Source organism: Eutrigla gurnardus (genome assembly GCF_963514095.1).
Source record: "Eutrigla gurnardus genome assembly, chromosome: 7".
NCBI classification, from domain to species: domain Eukaryota; kingdom Metazoa; phylum Chordata; class Actinopteri; order Perciformes; family Triglidae; genus Eutrigla; species Eutrigla gurnardus.
Window position 1 is genome coordinate 13,729,279 of NC_139921.1, and position 19,927 is coordinate 13,749,205.

Below are 19,927 nucleotides of genomic sequence, written 5' to 3' on the forward strand. Positions count from 1 at the left end.
TCTCATTTCAGTTATCAGGCAACTACCAACCCAATTACTTTTTTTCTTTCATATATTTTTCTTCATTCCCCTAAATGAATGTCAGTTTTGACAAATCTAATCCAAAATAAATGACAAAATATTTTGAGGAAAGCAGACGTCCTATAAAAAGGTTTTAATTCCGAAAGGATGACAAGATGACAATAGCCAGGGGTACTAAATACAAATCATATAGCAGTCCCACAGAGATTAGCTTGGTGCAGGGGTGTCAACATAAAATTGCATATCGATCGATTTGGAAAAATTAAAGCATACTCTGTATCACATCAGATTGTTTTAGTCTTAAAACAAGTCTCAAAGTCAGAAAAACAGCAGGTTAAACAATGCTAAACACCTCTTTTAGGTTACAAATGGGACAAGACATTCTGTTACGGCCTCCAACAATTCACACAGCTGTGCAACTGTTTCCTTTAAAAAAAAGGCTAAAGTAACAGCATGTTACCAGATGTTGTTTTTTCTCTGGTTGGTTCATGCACATCAGAGACAATCACAGCACATGCAATCATTTCTCAATGGAATCTATTGTAGGCTGTGGAAAATATCTTAAACCTGCCCAACTCAAACCTCTGATTCAAAACCATTTCCCTGCTCAACAATTTAAAATTATGGACAACAAGCTTCTTTACAGTTAAGATAATACACTAACTGATAAATCAAGCTCTTAATGAAACACTCTTCAGAATGTACCAAACCAGTAAAAAGAAAAACAAAAAAAGACTCAAGATTTAACAATTTGTACATTCTAAAGCTGAACCAGGTTGATGACAAACATCAAGAGTGAGTGGAAAATTCAAAAGTGAGAAAGCCCCTGTTTTCAGGACATCTGTGATGGAGACAATTGGGCCTTCCTCATGGAGCGCAGAGCTTTCTCTCTTAGGTGCTTCTCCAGGTCGTCCAAGCTGTCATCTACTTCACTGTCTGATTCCTAAATGAAAAACAACATGAAATACAAGCCTCTCAACTTCCTGCCTGGACATACATAGAGAATGTTGGTGCATATATCAAACAACAAAATAATATCCCCTACTTATATGATATATATGTATAAGGTTAAATGAGGCCATTTATATGGTCCCTATTGACTAGGGCATGGTAGAAACTTAACTTAAACTAGCCATCACCTTTCTTGACTCTCCATCCTCCTCTACACCGTGGTTTTCATGTCCATCTCCAGTCGCAGGGCCACTGCTTTTCTCCTTCTTATGTTTCTTGTGCTTCTTGTGCTTCTTCTCTTTCTTATGCTTCTTTTCCTTCTTCTTTTTCTTTTTCTTTCCACTGGCATCAACATCTGAATTCTGCAATAAAGCAAAGAAAAACTTTGAGGCAATTAACATTGCTACTAAATAACACCACAAACAATATCACAGGAATGATGTTTGATGTATTATTTTGCCAAGGAGAGGGTTTCCATTATAGTTAGAATTAATTTCACAATAGGGTTGCAGCAATATCCGGTATCACGATTTATCACGGTGTGAAATGTGATGTTTATCAAACCATAAATATTTGTTAATCACCTTTTTGGAAAACAAACCAAAAAAAAAAATGTGTTTATTGCAATTCAATCACAACAAAGTTGTTTGATTATGGCACATGTAGTAAATCAGGCGAGATCTGTCTTGCTAGTCACACTGAATACAGCTTAATTAAATTCACAAAGCACCTCTGGGTGTTATGACCTCAAGACAGGACGCCGTTTGATTAGCTGGTGTATCTGGGACTTCAACAACATAATTTAAGGGTCATTGTAACAGATACTGATAATGTGAAGACAGATGGATGGTTATACTGTGGAAATCTCATGCCTTTGCAACCCTAGTTCACAACATGAATTATTTCCAATTTATTGAAGGAATTCTCGACGTGATGGTTGACAGCATGATAATGTTGGCTAATATAATGACATTAAGACCAGTTTGGCTTACTGCATGCATATTTACACAAATGCCCAAATATCTCGATACTTTTATTCAGTGTTGGGCAAGTTACTTCAAAAGCGTAATGCATTATTTATTACTTGTTACTGTCATTTCAAAGTAATTAGTTACATTACAATATTACTGTCTTTGAATTGTAAGGCATTACACTACTTTTACATTACTTTTCGCCAAAATAAAAGGAAATATGGATTTTTTTTGTTATCAATAGATCTTCTTGTGCAGCTCATTACACAGCAGGATGTGATGTTTTTCGCTTCAAAATAAAAGAACGAAAAACGGAAAATGACTCGTATCCCGTTATTCGTTTAAAAAACGGAAAACGAGAAACAGAAAACGACTCGTTAACTGATATTAGATATTGTGTTCATGAATGGGATTCGGGGATGAAATAACAGGGCCATTTTTCATTCCAGATTTGCCGTTCGTCTTTTTTAATGACCTTGAAGGCGCTGTATGCTGCGAAATTACCTGAAAGCCTACCTGAGACATTTAGGGGAGCTCTAAAACACTGTTCATTAACGCTCTGACAGTGTCTGACGCTCGCGTTTTGAAATAAACCTACTGTTTTAAACTCGCACCTAAAGCGTTATGACGCGGACATAAAAGCGCGGTTCGAAACCGACGGGGAGAATCGGAGCCTCCGCCTCCTTGCCGCCGCCCCATAGCTGTTGATCCTTGGTGTGACTGCCGGGGTCGGCTGCGCTCTGACCCGCTCCGTGAGTCGGTGTCCAGCTCATGGAGCCTGCTAACAACAGCGCTTAATTAACATAGTGTAGAGTTACACGGACCGGCTTTCACACTTTTCCAAAAGTGGAGCGTATGCCCATCTCGCGATCGCGAATGTAGAGTCAATTGATTTCGGGTTTAAAATGCATTGTAACGCACGTTACTGAGATTTGTACCGAGTAAAATATTACCAGTTTTTTTTTTGTAATGCCTTACATTACGGCGTTACAGCAAAACGTAATGCATTACAGTAATGCATTACTTTTGTAACGCGTTACTCCCAACACTGCTTTTATTGCAACATTGTCCAACAAAGCCAGAATTTAAACTGCCACCTGCCAGAATGTTTTTTTGCATGTGCACTTTCAAATAACAACCCATATATTCAAAACTTGTGTTATGAACCTGTATACCATATTAGTCAATTTACTAAAATATCAAACCTTGCTTGGTGATTGACTGCCGGAACCACTGCTGGCTTTTTTGGCTGGTGGTGGAGATCCACTGGCTGAGCGAGATGGTGAGGGAGAGGCAGAAGCAGGGACTGGACGTTTCTGGGCTGCTGGTTGAGGGGAAACTGATCTGGACCTGGAGGCTGCTCTCCTCATAGGCTGGGGACTTCGAGATGGTCTTTGGAGAGGACAATGGTGATATTCAAAAGGGTGATGGAACATGTATAAATCAGGTTATAGAATACAAAAATATAAAACTGCATTATTAAATAATCCAAATGGAAATTAATGTCATCTGCCTTGCTTACCTCTGGTTGTTGCGAGGCTCTGGGGTGCGGGACACTCTGCGGATTGGTTTGCCACTGTGTGAAGGGGACAGCTGTCTTCGTTGGTTAGATGGAGATGTACCGGAGGTTTCAAAACGTCTCTGAGGACTGGTAGAACCCCTAACTGCACGACTGCGGTTGGCAGGGGACGGGGAGAGACGACTGGCTGCTGCAACAGGGGATCGTGTATCCCGGCTTGGCCTAACAGAAGACAACATGGGGCTCCTCCTGTGTCTGGAAGGAGATGAAGATGGGGGCGTGCGTCTCCTTTGAGCAGGAGAACTTCTGCGTTTTGGTGACCTTGAGGTGCGTCGCTTGGCCCCTGGAGAAGAGCGTTTCATGGGAGAGCTAGACAGCTTCCTCTTCGGTGGAGGCAAAGGTGAGGGGCTGTAGCGACGTTGGATAGGGGGAGAATATCGTCTGGGGGATGGAGAACGACGACGAGGAGGTGGGGAAGGAGACCTGGGAAGCACCAAATAAAATTCTCTTATTAACTTTTTGAATTTTCAGTTATTGATTATTAACTTTTTCGGTCTAGAGATAAAATGAACATGCATATACCTTCGTCTAGGAGGAGAGGGAGATCTACGACGCCGTGGGGGAGACGGGGTGCGACGTCTGCGTCCAGGAGACATAGAACGTCTTTTTCTGAAGGGGTACAAACACAAAAAATAATACATGAACAACACAGAACGTGGTCAACTTAGAACACGATTTAACATCAAACTAAGTCATTCAGAAAAACATGTGCAATTAAGGTTTTAAGTGTCTTACCTTGGAGAGACATCTCTATGTCGCCTTCGTGGGGAGGGTGTACGGCTGCGTCTCCTCCTGACTTCCCCATTTCTGGCACCTGGCCCTGCGGTTGGCCTCTTGGGCCCCTCATCTTCGGAGGATGATGATCCTGTATCTGAAATCAGACACACAGAAGACATAAACAACTGTTTAATTGTAGCCTTAACCATATGCGATGAAAAGTTCATGACAGGATGAGTGTAAAATGATATGGACAGATACTTTGAAGAGGAATTGGTATGAGAGGAGCAGAATGGGGAGAAAAATGATTATAACCTGAAGACGACTGTCGATTCTGCCTGCGATACTGACGTCGCTGCTGCACCGAATCTGCTGTTGCCCCTTTCTCATTTGTATCCTCCTCTGAAATGTAGATAATAAAAGTGTCTCATCAGTGAAACAGACTGCCATGGAAAAGTAAGTTAATACAGGGGGCAAAAGTATTTAAATCCCTGTGGCTTGAAGTTTCATTACGTTTCTGCATGGCACACTGCAATTTGACCATGCATTTCTACTACTATTGCCTCTTGAGTTAATATAAAGTCTGTCTTTGTTCTCCCTGTTGGTATTAATATTCCAAGAGGAGAATCAATATACAAGTTATCAAATCAAGTTTACCAAATGATTGTTTCAAGTTCCTTGTACATATATTTAACCTCCTACACTGCAAAAAGTCAAATCAAAAATCTGTTTTCTACTGTCTAAAATAATTTGACAAAAAACAGAAAAACTTGGTACCGAACTAAAAGCAGAATATACTGTTTGGTAGGTTGAAATAAGTTTTTCCACACAAGATCCTTGAATTAAATTTCTCTCTGCACAGGTAGACCAAGTTTCTACCGCTAGCTTAGCAATCTTAACTTGGAGTGCATTTTCACAAATATTCCTTTTCATGTCATTGGCACAACGGTTAAAACTGTGCAATTTACTTTATAATGGGATATATGCCATTAGTATAGTAATACAAGATCCCATCATTGTGTCCCCCATCAAATCGGGTAAAGTCTCCATTTCTGACAAGTACTAGTGTCTGGGAATGCCATACAACTGCTAATTACAATTTGTGAACCGTAAGGTGACGGGCCATTAGCTTTTTAAAGAGACAGAATTTAACACTTACCTGACTCAGACCCTTCAAAAGGTCTGGGCTTGGTATTATCAGATGGAGAATCACCCCTTCCTCCTGGTTTTCGCTTTAAACCTGAAAATCAAGACACCAAGAAATATAGATAATTATGATAATCATACTATTTTACTACTCTTGAAATCAGGGTCAAAATCAAGTCAAATGTCCAATTCCCTGACTAAAAAGCTGAATTTCCATGAGCTACAATGAACGGTAAAAACAGGACAACTTTGTGGCACAGTATTTTAAACCAATTTATGTGTGCGCTTTAAGTAAAACTTTACTGCTTGAATAGTGCACAGTGTGTTTTTTGTTGTTGAAGAGTGGTAAGTTGGCACTGAGAAACCAAATAACCATAACAACCACGCACAAAATTGGGTAAACTTATGAAATAACCCAGTAAAGAAAGATACAGCATGGGACATATTACAATTTGCCTGTCTGGCAAAATCTGTAAAATTCCCTGACCCGTGGGAACCCCATAAAATTTTGGTTTAGTCCTCAAAAGGAAAATCACAACATTCTTAATGAAATCTAATGGAGAGGAGCACAGAGGAGCTGAAAGCACTATGTGGTTGTCAGTATGAGACAAAGATGTAATAATTACATAGAACAATGAAAACGTTTTTTAAAATTACCAGATGATCTGGCTGGTGATGCAGAGCCTCTGCCCCTTCTGGCCCGTGGAGATGGTGATCGCCTATCCTTCCCCGCTGGGCTTATCGGGTTGTCAGGATGATGGACCTGTTTTCGGGGTGGTGTGTTAGATATTCTTTTCATTGCTTTTTTAAGTGAGCGAGACTCGGAGGAGCTGCTGCCAGAGGATGAAGCAGAGCGAGAGCGCCTCCTGCAGGACACAAACACATTAACAACATTAAAAGTTTATAATCAAAAGGAAAAAGCTGGTCCCACATATTCTGTATGGCCCAGATCTACTGTTGACAAAAATAGGAAGATGTAACAGAAGAACTAAGCTTGTAAGACTTGTTACTTAAATCACTAAGCTGCGGCCACTGACCTGCGGACAGGGGAGCGTCTATGTCTGTGTCTGGAGCCGGTGGGGCCACGTCTGGGGGGGCTCCTACGACGAGGAGACATCCTCCTCCGAGGACTCTGTCTTCTACGAGGTGAGTAAGATCTGGAATAAGGATGAATGGATGAAGAGAAGTTATTCCATAGTTAAAACAAAACAAAAAAATCCTGAGCCACATCCTCCTATGGTGTGGATACATTCGCAGGGTAAAAACGAATGTTATATGGAAATAATTATGGTGGGCATTTTGACACTGCAACAACAACAACAAAAGGTCAGTAGGTGGCAATAGTACTCCACCTCACTCCAACATAGTAGCAACACACACAGGATACTTTGGATATAAGTTTTGCTCAGCCTTGTCCTTTACAGGTTACAAGATAACCTACAATCACATGGTGACATGTTATAAGGGAAATTCAGGCAGAATAAGATTTGATTCGCAACCATTCAGTTGAGGGTATACATCGATTCACTTTTTAAAGAGAATATGCACCATTTATTTTGTAAACGGTTAAAGTGCAACAGTGAACTGTAGATAATACTGAAATTCTATATTGCAACATTTCCATAATTTGTTCAAAAATAATTAATGGTAGGCTAAATTAAATACTAGGAAATGGATAGAAAATAACTATTCAATTAACAACTAAATCATTAAAATGCTCCAAGAACAGGTAACTTAAATGTGGGCTTTGGGTCATCAGAGTAGAGTTTTGTCAGGGCAATTTTGTCTTCAGCTTCTTCTTTTTTTTTTTTTTTTTTGCATAAATTGACCAGGGGTTGGGAGAACTTAAACGACAAACCGTGCTCTGCGATGAACGTGCACACCCCTATTTTCAAGTTACACACACGGTCAGTCATTGATGCTGGTACATCAGCCGTGGTTGTTCTTCCTGGTAACCGTGTTGGAGAACAGCTGCTCTCTTACCCCTTTTCCACCGAGGCATTTTGAGGGCCGGTTCGGAGCCGGTGCCCAATCGCGAACCAGCTCTTCCTGTTTCCACAGACAAAGAGCCGGCTCTGGGCCAGAAAAACTGGTTCGCGATCGGCCCCAACTCCTTGCTGGGCTGGAACAGGGCCCGGCTTACGTTAGGGGCTGGGGGCGGGGTTAACGATCGAGGCAACGGGGGAAAATACGCCGCTGCGGAGTTTTACTAACGTTCCCGGTAAGTTTCACTTTTAAAATGTTTCACCTCGTTGCAAACCAACGACACATTTCTGTTTAGTTTACCCAGCTAGTGATTACGTTCGTAACAGCAGCAACTAGTGGCTTTGCTTCCTCGGGTAATGTAGGCTGACCGGCTAGCTAGCCAGCTAGCGTGATATTGCTAATAACAACGTTAACATGCCACTTTCTGACTGCCGTTGGCTCACTAAACGTTACCAACTACCAACGTGACTTAACATCTGTGTTCACAGCGTCGTGGACACGTTTGTGATTAAACCGCTGTTCTCTGTGTTTGTAGAGCTGTCGGACATCGGCGATATTGAACGGAGGTCCAACCTGCAGATGACTAAACATCAAACACTCCGATCTATTGATCACACACTGTTCTACACTGTAAAAAATGTTGTGATTTTAGTGTTTTGTGTATTTTATTGTTATTGTATTATTTACCAAAATAAACACTTTTTCTGAAGAGACATGTCTGCTATGCTTGAAATTAGCGCTGCGGGGAAACCTCAGACGTATACAGTGACGTAATGACGTGGTTCTCTGGGCTCTCTAGCCGGTGGAAACGCAAACAGGTTCTCGGACGGTTCGCAAGTTGAACCAACTGCGAACCAGCACGGCACCGGCCCGGCTCTTGAACTATGGTTCGCGTTGGTGGAAAAGGGGTATCTGAGCTGGGTCTGATTCATGACGTGGTAACACTTTACCACCGCTAGTTGCATAGACTAGCTTTCTCGAGCACAAAGTGCACAAGCAAACACCTGCCTTTCTTAACTTCTTCCACCAGCTATCAAAAGGCTTACCATCTTCCCTAGCTCTTCTATCCACGCTCAGCACCATTTATTTTTTTAATCCTTTATCAATTAGGAGGGTATCTTCCCCGGGATTCATGAATTTACTCTCCATCCTACTTTCCTATGTGAAGTCTCTGCTCTGGCATTCAAGCATCTATGCAGAACTCGGTTGAAGCACATTTTCCCAAGACCCGCCCCACTACTGATTTGCTGCTAATAAGCAGACAAACTTGTGAACTCGAAGGTGATAATTTTTTTTTTTAAATATAAGATTTCCCCCCCCCCCCTCGCAGCCAAACGATGCACACCAGAAATCCAGCATGGTGCCAGAATACTTTAAGCCCTGAGTTATTTTGCTGTTTAGGAAACTCGTAATTCTTAGTTTTATACAAGATAATTAGACATACAACTTTTGAAGAACCTGAGGACACCATAATAACGCAATACTACGGATGACAGAAATTACCTAGAACGGGAGCGGCGCCTGCGAGTGCGGGAATGAGAACGAGAACGGTGGTGAGGTCTTTCCCTCCTTCCGTCCTTCTCCCTTTCCCGAGATCTGGGCCTTTCCTCTTTCTTTTGAGTCTTCTCTGGTGAAGGTTCTTTGACTTCAGTCACTGGGTCTGGTTTCACCACTTCCACAACTGTGTCACTACAAGCCAGAGAAAGAAGTTTAGATTCTTACAAAAAAAAAAAAACTAAATTCCAGAGGATTAGAAACAACAACTAGCATTACGAACAAATAGCTACTGACTTTGAATCCCAAACAAATCTTAAGCAAGGGAAGAATTCGACAAACCAGATCGGCGGAGTTTCTTGGATGACTGGTTCTGGCAAGGCTCTTGCTAATGGTTCAGGCTCCACAAGCTGCTCCAAAGGTTTAGTGGGCAGCTGCATCAAAGGTGGAGGTGGTGAACTGCTAACAATTGGACTGGGTTTGCGTCTTGGGGAGCGTGAGGCACTACGTTTTCTTTCCCGCTTTGCTGGGGACCTTCGGCGTGGTGATGGTGATCTTGTCTTTCGCCTGGACAGAGAAGATATAAACAGAATTTGTTTTCATGTTCTGCGATAAATATACAAATCCAACTTCTGTCCACTGATGTTAATATTGAAGACATTTTTTTCTTACCTCCTTGGGCTTTTAGACTGAGCCCTCTCTCTGATGTCCTTGTCCTTCTTATCCTCATCGATCTTCTTCAGAGAAGCTAACTTCTCCTGTTCAATCTACCAGAAATGTAACAATGGGGGAACAATAGCATCACTATAACAATATATGTTCTATTTTGCACTGTTTAAATACTGTCATTTGGGGTGTCAAATGTTATTGTCTTGGTCTATGGTTCTTATATTTATAGTACACACACCAATGATTACAGCATTTCAGAAAAGGGTGTTTTAGAAGTATTGTATGGCGTTTCTAGCCAGACATGTTCAGACTTACATTTAAAACAGTCTTTTTATGCCTGGGCGACTAGAACTGTACATATTGTCAGTAACCACAGATCCATGACTTTCTTACAGCTAACAGACAGTCTACCAAATTGAGAAGCAGAGGACAGGGACAAGCTCACCTGTCTCTGTTTAATTTCCTCCTTCTTCTGTTCCAGAAAGGCAGAGGGGATACCAGCGATGTTCTCCTGGGCACTCAGAAGCAAGGGCCACAGGTCCCTCATGAACTCCCGGGCATTCTTCCCATTCAGGAAGCCTGTCAGGTTGATCTGCATCATCTTGCTATCCGGGTGCTGTAACACACACACGAAGGGGAGAGAGAAAAGAGCATACAGCCATTGAAATAATGGAAGGTAAAATATCAGGGGTGGGGTGGGATGTTTAGGATCCCACAAATGGGACTGCCTACCCCTCTAGTCCTCACTAAATTACACCTTTGACTATGTAATTAACTATACTGAAAACATATAGGACACCAACTAGAATACTTAATATACCTGGGTCCAATACTTGATTCAATAACCTATAAAAATAATTATTTGATTTAAATCATACTCACAAACTGACAATGCGAGATAGCTGAGGGAAGGCATATCTAGTGATATAAAAACCACATGCAATATTCCTGTTATTCTCATTCCCCAAGTACACAATCAAGAAAACAAACAAACAATATGTTGTCATTATTTGATTTCCTCAGTAATATCCCCATTACTTTACATGTCTGTGTCCCTACCCACCCCTTGTTCTCCGGTCTCCCCACAGTCTACACTTCAGGGGTTAAACAAATAGCCACAATACAGAGTGCATTAAAACCCAACACTGCAAGTACAGTTCCGGTGTCTTCAGTGAGTCCCGTGGGATCAGTGGGCACGGAGCTCCCTTGGCTTGCTTCCGCCTCCCTACAGCTTGAGACTCAACCACCTTGAGCTTAATGTTATATCATTTATCTAAATTGCAAGAGACGAACAAGCAATAATGAGTACACAGTTACACAAAAAAGGAGTTTTATTTCAACAACTGATAGAAGTATTCTGAGGTACTGTAAATTCCTTTCTTACAATTATGCAACAGTACCCTTTAAAATTAGCTTTAACAGCCCAACCCACCCCCAAAAAGGTATGGCAAGCAAAAGATAAAATGAAAAGTTTAATAATATATATATATATATATTTTTTTTTTGTATTATTATGTGCAGTGCTGGTGTCACATATGCTATAATTTAAAAAAAAATACATGTGGTTCTTAGCATCTGGGGAGAATAAAAGTCATTAAGGTTTATACGCATATATACTATATCATACTTGCATTGAAGCATACTATGGGCTGGAATCGCATTTATAGTCTAATGAAGGAGACTGTGTATAAATTACTTGGGTTATTAACCATCTATTAAGCTTTTTTCTTATCTTCAAAAGTAAGCTGGTGCAATGGAAAATACTAGGGGTGTAAATATTAACCGGTACACGTCGGAAAATCGATAATCGGCTACATCGATACAAAACTCTGGACCAACTAAAAAAAATGAAAACGCGATACAGTCAGATATAGCTCACATCCATGAGCTTTTTTTTTTCATGACATTTGTAAAGATACGCGTAAAATGAGAGAGTGATATTTCTGTGTGTGTAATTTACGAGGGAAGAGACAGAGGCAGTGAGACCCTGCCCTGTGTCAGCTCCATATACAGAGGGGGGATAGGAGCAAAGTGGAGTGTCAGTGTTAGCCAGCAGGTCAAGGATGCAAGCAGGCACATGTGCTAGGCAATTGTTTTGTATGCAGGAGGCTGAACTACATTCAGCAGCAGTAAACAAAAGATTTGGCTTCCTTCTTTGGCTTGCTAGCTAAAAGTTATTAAGTACTAATAAATTAACATCAGTAGCTTAGACTGCCTTGAGTCCTACTGCTATATTCTCCTCTTGGTTCAAGTTCCCCCCCTTCTGCCTTATTGGTTTCACAATATATAATAATCAGTCACATCATCATTACAGATTTAAGGCAAACAGATTAAATAAAAGGTTGCATCATTAAATTATGAAGGTGACCAATGAGCTGCATTGAGACATTAATTAAGTTGAACTGAATCGAATATAATCGGAGCTGACCCGGATCGTATCAAAGTAGGTGTATATTGAACTGTATTAAATCGTTACATTGTTAACTATCATTTTGTATCGTACCGCACACTGTATCGACATACACATTGAATCGTCTTGGAAAGAAAAGATACACACCCCTAGAAATGATCCATTACCCAGACATCCCAAGTGGTTTGAATCATAAGTGGGGTACACATTATCGTTAAATAAGAGGAAACTCTTAATGTAGCCAATAGCCTATGGGATGAGAAACATACAGAATGTATTGTTAAAAGAAATAAACTCATATCACCAGTGGAGCTCAGCATTACAGCTCTACTGGGAAGAAGGATTTTGTTAAGGTCAAAAACATGACTGCTACAGATGTTTTAATGGCCTTCCAGTTTAAAGAGTAACTTAATACCAAACAGAAGAGTATTGCTTATGTATGAAAATATCAAATATGTTGCACATCTGACAACACACATTTGAGTGCTGTCAGAGGATTAACAGACTTGCTACAGATTAGCCCAAAATCAGATAAAAATCTTATTTTTGTTGACCTCCAGAAGCTGAAGTTCTCAACTTGCTACAGCAACATCAGTGTTGTGTGGTTACACGTGCAACAGAAAACGCTTCTTCTGACCACACCCAACAGAGGTGCAAGTAATGAAATTCAACCAGAGGTGGTCAGTGAAAGGATACTTTTCAGCTTGGTGTTAAAATACTATGTAAGTTACTCTCTAAAGGATGTAAAGAAGGAGATCCATTACTCAATAATAGGCTGTGGCAAATTGATAAAACATCCCTGCTTTCAGCAAATTATTCCAGTTACTTTAAAAAGGACCTGGGCATGTTGCACTGCATATACCTACATGATTATGGCATTGTTCAGGTGTGTCTTTCACTGACATAATATTGGTGATCCCTGCATATAACTCACCTCAAACCACACACTGCATCATGAAGGGAGAGTTGGGCTCAGTGACTTTGGGCTCAGGAGAGAGCTAATTAGGTGTTGGTGCTATACTTCTGATGCAAGGTATAACATCCATATTGGTTCAGGCCTTTTAAATCATAAATCACATCATCATTAGAAGACTGCTGAATAAAGGCACTTTGTCACATAACAACAAAACATAGGTATGTCATTATTAATCAGTTTGACACCAATTGTTACTTTACCTATTCATTTTGACATGGATGTGCACTAATTTGCTTATATCCCTTCTAACGAATTAGACAATGTCCTCCAATTTATGACAGTTTTGAAGAAAAAAAAACACTTTAAAGACGTTACCTTATCCTCAAGTTGGTTAAATATAAACTCGATGACGACGTCATCCTCGAACCCCAGAATCTCTGTCACTCGCTGAGTAATCCAAGGTTTGATGACTTCCAGGTTCACTTTTGTCATGTCCACCTAAGGGTGAAACAGTTTCATGCAATCAAAAACGAATCTAGACAATAGTGACTGGCACATCACAAACTTAGTAGTTACATTTTTAAAGGCAAAACACTGTTTGGGAAAAAATAGTTACTGAGAAGTCTCAAAATATTGCAAATGTGAATGCTCTTATACCTTCTTGTCCAGACATTCTGCAAACTTCAGCTGCTTCAGCAATTTCTTCTGTTTGTTGCTGAAACGGTTGTCTTGCTCCGCACTTGTACCCTAAAGAAAAATAATTAGCTCGTAGGCCGCTAATGCAAGATCATCACAGTAACAATGTGGTTCCAGCGTGTCTTGCACATTATTCAGTTCAGCTGCAAAGAATCTTCCTTGGTATTTGGACGTAACGTAAACGTGACTGCACTCGGTGATACTGACATCGTAACCAAAACACTGAGTTATGGTTAAGTTAGCAAAAAGAAAGCTTACATTTTATTAAACGACAATACATGTGATCACAGTATCATATCGTCAAGCTGAATCAGATATGACATTGACACAAATAAGCTAACGTTAGCTAAGCTAATAGTTAGCATGCTTAATCCTTCAAGAGAAACGGACAGGCTAATATTAGCCTCGTGGCTAACTTGACCAGCAACATGGCTGACTTAGATAGAACAGCAAAAGCCACATTCGTGTCGTTATTCAGTGCACATTTACGTCTACTTTCTGTAGCCAACGTTAACGTAGCAGTGGTCGTGACTACCCTGGAGACAGAAACGATGCACCGCCCGGACGCCATCTTTAGTCAAGACTAACAAATTAGCAGTAGCTAACGCTCGCTAGCTAGCTAGCTAGCTACGTTGGTTCGTCTACTTTCTGCATATGTACCTATATGCCAAAACATGTGGAAATGCTGCGGTGTGTAGGCAAAATATCGTCCCATTAGTCGATAGGGTTACAAATTCATTTTGTAAAGCGGTGTAAGCTCTGGAAATAACCCATCTGAAACGCGGCTCTTGTCGAGTAACGTTATCAGTTGATAGACGAAGCCCTGACCATAACGTTGCACCTCTAACAAGTTGTATAGCTCCATGCGACTTATCAGCAAAACACAACAAATCTGAAATTATTTTCAATAACTTACGCGGAAGAATCCCGCGTCCATTATCTGAGGGAATGGATATTAACAGGTGCTGTTGAGAAAGACGTCCGTAGCTCCGTTGAGATTCTGAATGGCGAGTCGGATGTGGGTTGCGCCTCTAGAGGAAGGTATAATCACTGCATCTACTGTAATGATTGGAGAGAAGACACACATCCTGACCTGCTGATTAATAAAATGAAACACTTTGTTACTTAAGTTAAATTAGAATTACCAGTGTGTGCTAAAAGTCTAGGTAGTGAGTGTTATACTATCATATATCATAGGTTTTTAATTATTGATGCATTTATATGGGACCAGATTTTGAATGTAGCTGATCGAGGTTGGGGCAATTTTGATTATTTCATTAACTGCTGGATAGGTGAATGTCTAAGAGTTATATCTATTATATTCTATTGTATTTGTTGATCACATGTTTTATAGGTAAAAACAGAATTTGCAAAGTAAGTAGTATTTATGCTGGCGAAATAAATGGTGAGTAAAAATACAATAATTATGCATGAAATGTAACAGAGAAAGTACCGTAACATTTTACCGATATAATAATAGCCGATAAGGCAGATATAATGAAGATAGTTTGGAGCAGGAAAAGAGTCCCCTAGGCAAAAGCAAAACAATTGTTATCACCATCATTCCAAATACCATCATCACCCTCTCAATAGTAAAATTACTTTCTACATGAAGGTCCACAATTTCAAATGATCACGTCTGTTTGGATAAATAACATTTTTATTATTCAAGGTCTGATTCAAAACTACACTGCATCTTTTAATATACTGCTTTCCAAAGCAATCTACAGTAAATAAGGCTTCATTTGTTATTGGTGCTTATTCATAACTAAAATCACACTGCTGGCAAAAAGGCAAAATAAAGGATTTGTGTTATATACCACAGCAAGAGTAGTGGGGTTGTATACAGTGTGTGATATTCACTTGATAGACTATATTATAAAATAATGCTTTTTTTTAAAAACAGCCGGAATACATGATAAGCCATTACAGTCCAGAGTTAACTGAGCCAGCGATTCCAGATGATCCCAAAATCCAAGTATACAACAGATATGTTACTCTAAATGTGTAACTGGTCCATATTGTATTAGACATTTTCAAAGACATTATAAGAGACTGTTGTGTCCATTAATGCAATTAACATGACATTTGAAAATCTCTGAATTATTTTTTTGTTCTGTCTGAGGCAACATGTGTAAAGTGATGCTTGCACCGTGATAACAATTAAAAACGACAAAGATGAAGGGAACGTTTGACAGTATGTTATTCCCTGAAAAGACTGAGATGTGTGTGTGTTTGTGTGCATGTGTATGACATCTCACTGTCCACTGTATATTGAGCGCATCTGACTGACTGATCATTCTTCTTGACATTACAAACAGTCCCTGGCTCATTGCCATAATGTTCTAGAGTAACAGTTGAAACTGAAGTGACAGGAAGGGTATCGCTGGTAAATGCAGGCTGAAGAAAAGTCAGGGCACAGGTCAGTCTTTGTGGAGCAGGTTTCGCTAGCTGACTGGCAAACCCTCATTTGTCCTCTTGTCTCGAATGGAGCGCAGCATGTCTGACACCAGCTCCTCAAGCCTGAAGGCTGGTGCCCAGCCCCAATCTCTCCTGGCATTGGAGTCATCAAACCTCACAGGCCAGCTGTCTGCTGCAAAGTGACAAGCAAGAAGACCACATTACTTCCATCACCATTTTTTTCTATTAATGATAGCAAGGTTAATCCCATAAATCAAGAAGACAGACCTAAAACCTTGCAGATGTAGCTTTTTTTTAAATTCGATGTTAACGTGTAATCTGCCATGACATGAATGATATGTCTCTCATAGAGCAAGTTAGAAAATCATCAGTAATGTTGCAGTTCTTGTCCTGAATTCATCAAATATTCAAAGCAGTATTGAATATAATCTTTAAACATTGCTGGATTTGTTTGTTGGTTGGAACCCAAATGTGCCAAATTGTTTGTAATTGATTGAAAATATTGCAAAGTTGTATAATCCCACACAGATTTTGTGTATAACGACGTACCGATAGTCTGGCGGACAGAGTCGGGGTTATAGGTGACCTTGAGGTGAGGGAGGTGCTTGCGGATTTCTTGCGCCACTTCTTCTGGAGTGAAGCTCATGGCAGCGATGTTGTAGGTGCGCAGAGACAGCTGGCACTCTGGAGCCTGCATGAACTCCACTGTGGCACGGTGGCAGTCGGAGATATGCATCATGGGAAGCCGGGTGTCGGGACGCAGGTAGCATTCATGGTGACCCGTGCTGAGGGCATCATGGAAGATTTGAACGGCGTAGTCTGTGATGAAAGAGGTCCAGAGTGCTTAGTCCATAACGACAAGCTGATTGTGCTGAATATATGGGGCATTATACAGATATGAAGTGATGGATACCTGTTGTTCCTCCTCCGGGGGGGGTGTTGACTGATATCACACCTGGATAACGTAGGCAGCGGAAGTCCAGACCATATTTATGATGGAGATACTGAACGAAAAACACAAAGAATATTTAATGTCAGGACATTTTACAAATCAATGTATCAGAATACTACACGCATGTGCATTGTAAGATAGCTTTAATATTGTCACACCTCCCCCATCAGTTCTCCATGCACTTTGGACACGCCATAGATGGTTCGAGGCCTTTGGACACAGAGGTCAGGGGCCGGGTCACGTGGAGAAGAGGGGCCGAACGCTCCAATGGTGCTGGGGACAAAGAGGCGCAGGCAGTTTTCTAGTGCCAAGTCCAGCACGTTATGAAGGCCTAGATGGACAGCAGAACACCCAAAGCTGAGTTTAAATACAATAATCACCGGAAAAAAGGTGGGATGTGTAAATGGTGTGTGTATTCATCTGACCGGTGATGTTGATCTTGCGTGCCAAAGCCACATTAGCCTCGCCCACAGCACTGAGCAGAGCGCTGTAGTGGACCAGCCAAGTGACCCGATAATTTACAATCAGCTCTCTGAGATGCTTGTAGTCCAACACATCAGCGTATACAAATGGACCTAATGGGAAAAGAGAAGAAGTTGGGGAGATCACATTTTAGGAAGTAACTTGTCATGGTTCGCTATGACAGCTGTCAGTTTTCCTGTTCATTATTTTTTCCCCTCCTTGCTGTCTCTCTCTGTGGGCGTGGCTACTCATTCTCCCTCTCCTGCTGAGCGCTTAAGTGGACACCCCTGCTTCTCATCAGCCTCATACTGTGTGTGTGTTGTGTGTGTGTGTGTGTGTGTGTGTGTGTGTGTGTGTGTGTGTGTGTGTGTGTGTGTGTGTGTGTGATTTTTTAAAACCTTGATGATCTTGTGAGTTGTTTTTGCCTTCATGTTAATCCTTACCTGTGCTCCGTTCATCTCCAGATCCTGTACACCTGCTGCTGAACAACTCACCAGCCAGCACACTCACCTGTCTCCAGTACATCAGCCACATACTCAGCCACTCATCTGCCGCCGCCATCTCCACAAAAACCTCAGGACCCCCAGTCACCCAGTCCCTCATTAGAATAAACCTCTTCCTGCTTTTACTGAACAAGTTGTCTTTTTCTGCATTTGGGTTCCCCCACTTGGATAAATCATAACATAACTAATTATCCAAACAGCAGGAGAATATATTCTATATCCTGTTAAAATTGAGCTGAAATGGAAAATACCTTTTGAACCCTTTTAAGTTCACATCCCCAGTCATGTTGTGCATGTATTTACGCAACAATATATGCAAACAAATTAAAAACAAATTAATTCCTTCCTGTTTTTACATAAAAATCCAATCATATTTCTTCCTGTAAAACAAAATATATGTGTAGTAAACTAGTACCAACCAAACATGACATCAATCCATCAATCAGTCTGCAACTTTTAGAAATACAGGAAATAGCGTAGCCAGCCCACTCTTTAGCAGTCCAATCAAATGTGAAGGTTTTGATTTAAATCCCTCCTGAAACTGTACACGTTTCACTAGGGAATACTCACAGTACAGAAGCTGAAGATACTCTAAGTTCCATTTCCATTAAGTTCTTGAAGTTGGAATTTTAAGTGTAAATTTAAGAAGAAAGTAAAACACAACATTGAAGGTAAAACAACTTGATTTTGATTTGCATACCACTGGTGAAAACATGAGGTGGAGGCTTCTTAATGTCAGACAGGATGACATTCTCTGTTCCGTACTGTTTCCTACACATCAATAGAGAAATGATGAAGTTCAAATTTCAAACATTTTGACAAACATTTTTTTTAATTCTCTCTTAAATGCCTATGCATCTCACCTCAACATCTGTGCCAGTCCCACGCCCAACTGCCCCAGACCACCTGCATTCAGACACAGTTTATTATTTTATCCGTCAAGAGAAAACAAGAACATGTTTGGAGTTTGTATGAAAATGGAATTGATGTTTTTGTTGCACCACATTTCAGCTTTTTGTTTGTTCCAAACCTTTATCATGGGACAAAAAGGTACAGTGGACTATTATTCTCCTCACAGTCACTCATTGGCTCTTTTATACAACAGCACTGTCTACGCACCCTATTGTGATGAGTCAAAATGGGGTCCAGCTGCTGGTGTACAGTGAAAACAACTCGAAAAGAAAAGAAAAAAAACACAGAATGCCTCTAGTATTCCACTCATGCCATTGACGCCACTTGCATTTAATCTAAACATAAGACCCGCTTGGAAGCGAGTAACGCTTTCAACCACTACTGTAGAGTACAAAACACAGTGCCGACACAGTGACAGTGGTGGAAAACAATGGCCGATCCACAGGTGTTTTACAGGTTTCATGTTTCTTTCCATCTTTAGCTGGTAATAGTTCATTCAAAATGATATTACCTGTGATGAGGACACGGGGGTTTTCCTGAGGAGGTGGGGGGCTGCAGGTCTCCTGGCTGTTCCACCTGCTCATCTGCCTGGACAAACAGCTGAGACTGCGACTGGGCAAACTCTGTGCCCTGCTGAGACAACCGCGGCAAAACAGGCCCAGCACAGCTGCAGTGGGCATACAGACCCCCGACTGCATGTCCAGCAACGGTCCTTAGAAAAGCAAAATTAAACCGACATAGAACTTCTACATCTAGGTAATAAGCATTAGTGCATATACAAGTTGTTAAAATAACATTAAAGATGCTCATTTAATTTAAATAGATTTTGTTTACCTGTGTTCTGACAAGATCAGAAATCCCAGAAAGATGATTCTTGGTTAAAAACCAGGTGATGAAACTTAGTAAACCCACAATCTCTCTGAACTGAAGAATTAAAAGATTACCATCCGATTGGTCACTGTTTCAGTTCACCCAGTAACCACTGGATAAATAAGCAGGTGTAGAAAGTCATGCTGGGCTATGTGGTTCCCGTTCCACTTTGTATAATCACCAGCGCTCGTGGCTCTTGACTGAACAGAACTACAGTCTCCAGCTTGCAAAGCTCGATGTGTGCAAACATG

At 40.8% G+C, this 19,927-nt stretch overlaps 3 protein-coding genes across 5 annotated transcripts in view; 1 reads left to right on the forward strand and 2 right to left on the reverse strand.

The window, feature by feature from the left end:
- Window positions 1–139: 139 nt before the first annotated feature.
- On the reverse strand, window positions 140–14,598 carry srrm1 (serine/arginine repetitive matrix 1). Of its 3 annotated transcripts, none has more exons than XM_084014027.1 (17): window positions 14,473–14,598; window positions 13,518–13,607; window positions 13,236–13,358; window positions 9,980–10,150; window positions 9,538–9,632; window positions 9,208–9,432; window positions 8,875–9,060; window positions 6,423–6,542; window positions 6,043–6,251; window positions 5,399–5,479; window positions 4,555–4,641; window positions 4,258–4,393; window positions 4,045–4,131; window positions 3,466–3,945; window positions 3,149–3,335; window positions 1,161–1,334; window positions 140–957 (listed from the first exon to the last, which is right to left on the reverse strand). In XM_084014027.1, the coding sequence occupies exons 1-17, from the start codon at window positions 14,491–14,493 to the stop codon at window positions 946–948; spliced, it is 2,484 nt and encodes an 827-aa protein (XP_083870153.1). In that variant the 5' UTR covers window positions 14,494–14,598; the 3' UTR covers window positions 140–945. The 3 variants fall into 3 exon arrangements, with proteins under 3 accessions (XP_083870153.1, XP_083870152.1, XP_083870154.1); XM_084014026.1 differs by having other exon boundaries at window positions 140–964; XM_084014028.1 differs by lacking the exon at window positions 14,473–14,598 and adding an exon at window positions 12,879–13,002 and having other exon boundaries at window positions 140–964.
- The window catches only part of LOC311016390 (putative histone deacetylase 1-B), a 42,178-nt gene continuing 32,768 nt past the window's right edge, over window positions 10,518–19,927 (forward strand). The window contains exon 1 of the mRNA XM_084014047.1: window positions 10,518–10,521. The gene's annotated coding sequence lies outside the window, so the exon portion shown is untranslated. The remainder of the gene's footprint in view (window positions 10,522–19,927) is intronic.
- tdh2 (L-threonine dehydrogenase 2) lies at window positions 15,460–19,779 on the reverse strand. The gene is made up of 9 exons (XM_084014110.1): window positions 19,641–19,779; window positions 19,318–19,518; window positions 18,758–18,800; window positions 18,595–18,665; window positions 17,355–17,504; window positions 17,088–17,260; window positions 16,891–16,981; window positions 16,527–16,796; window positions 15,460–16,149 (listed from the first exon to the last, which is right to left on the reverse strand). The coding sequence occupies exons 2-9, from the start codon at window positions 19,502–19,504 to the stop codon at window positions 16,004–16,006; spliced, it is 1,131 nt and encodes a 376-aa protein (XP_083870236.1). The 5' UTR covers window positions 19,505–19,518; window positions 19,641–19,779; the 3' UTR covers window positions 15,460–16,003.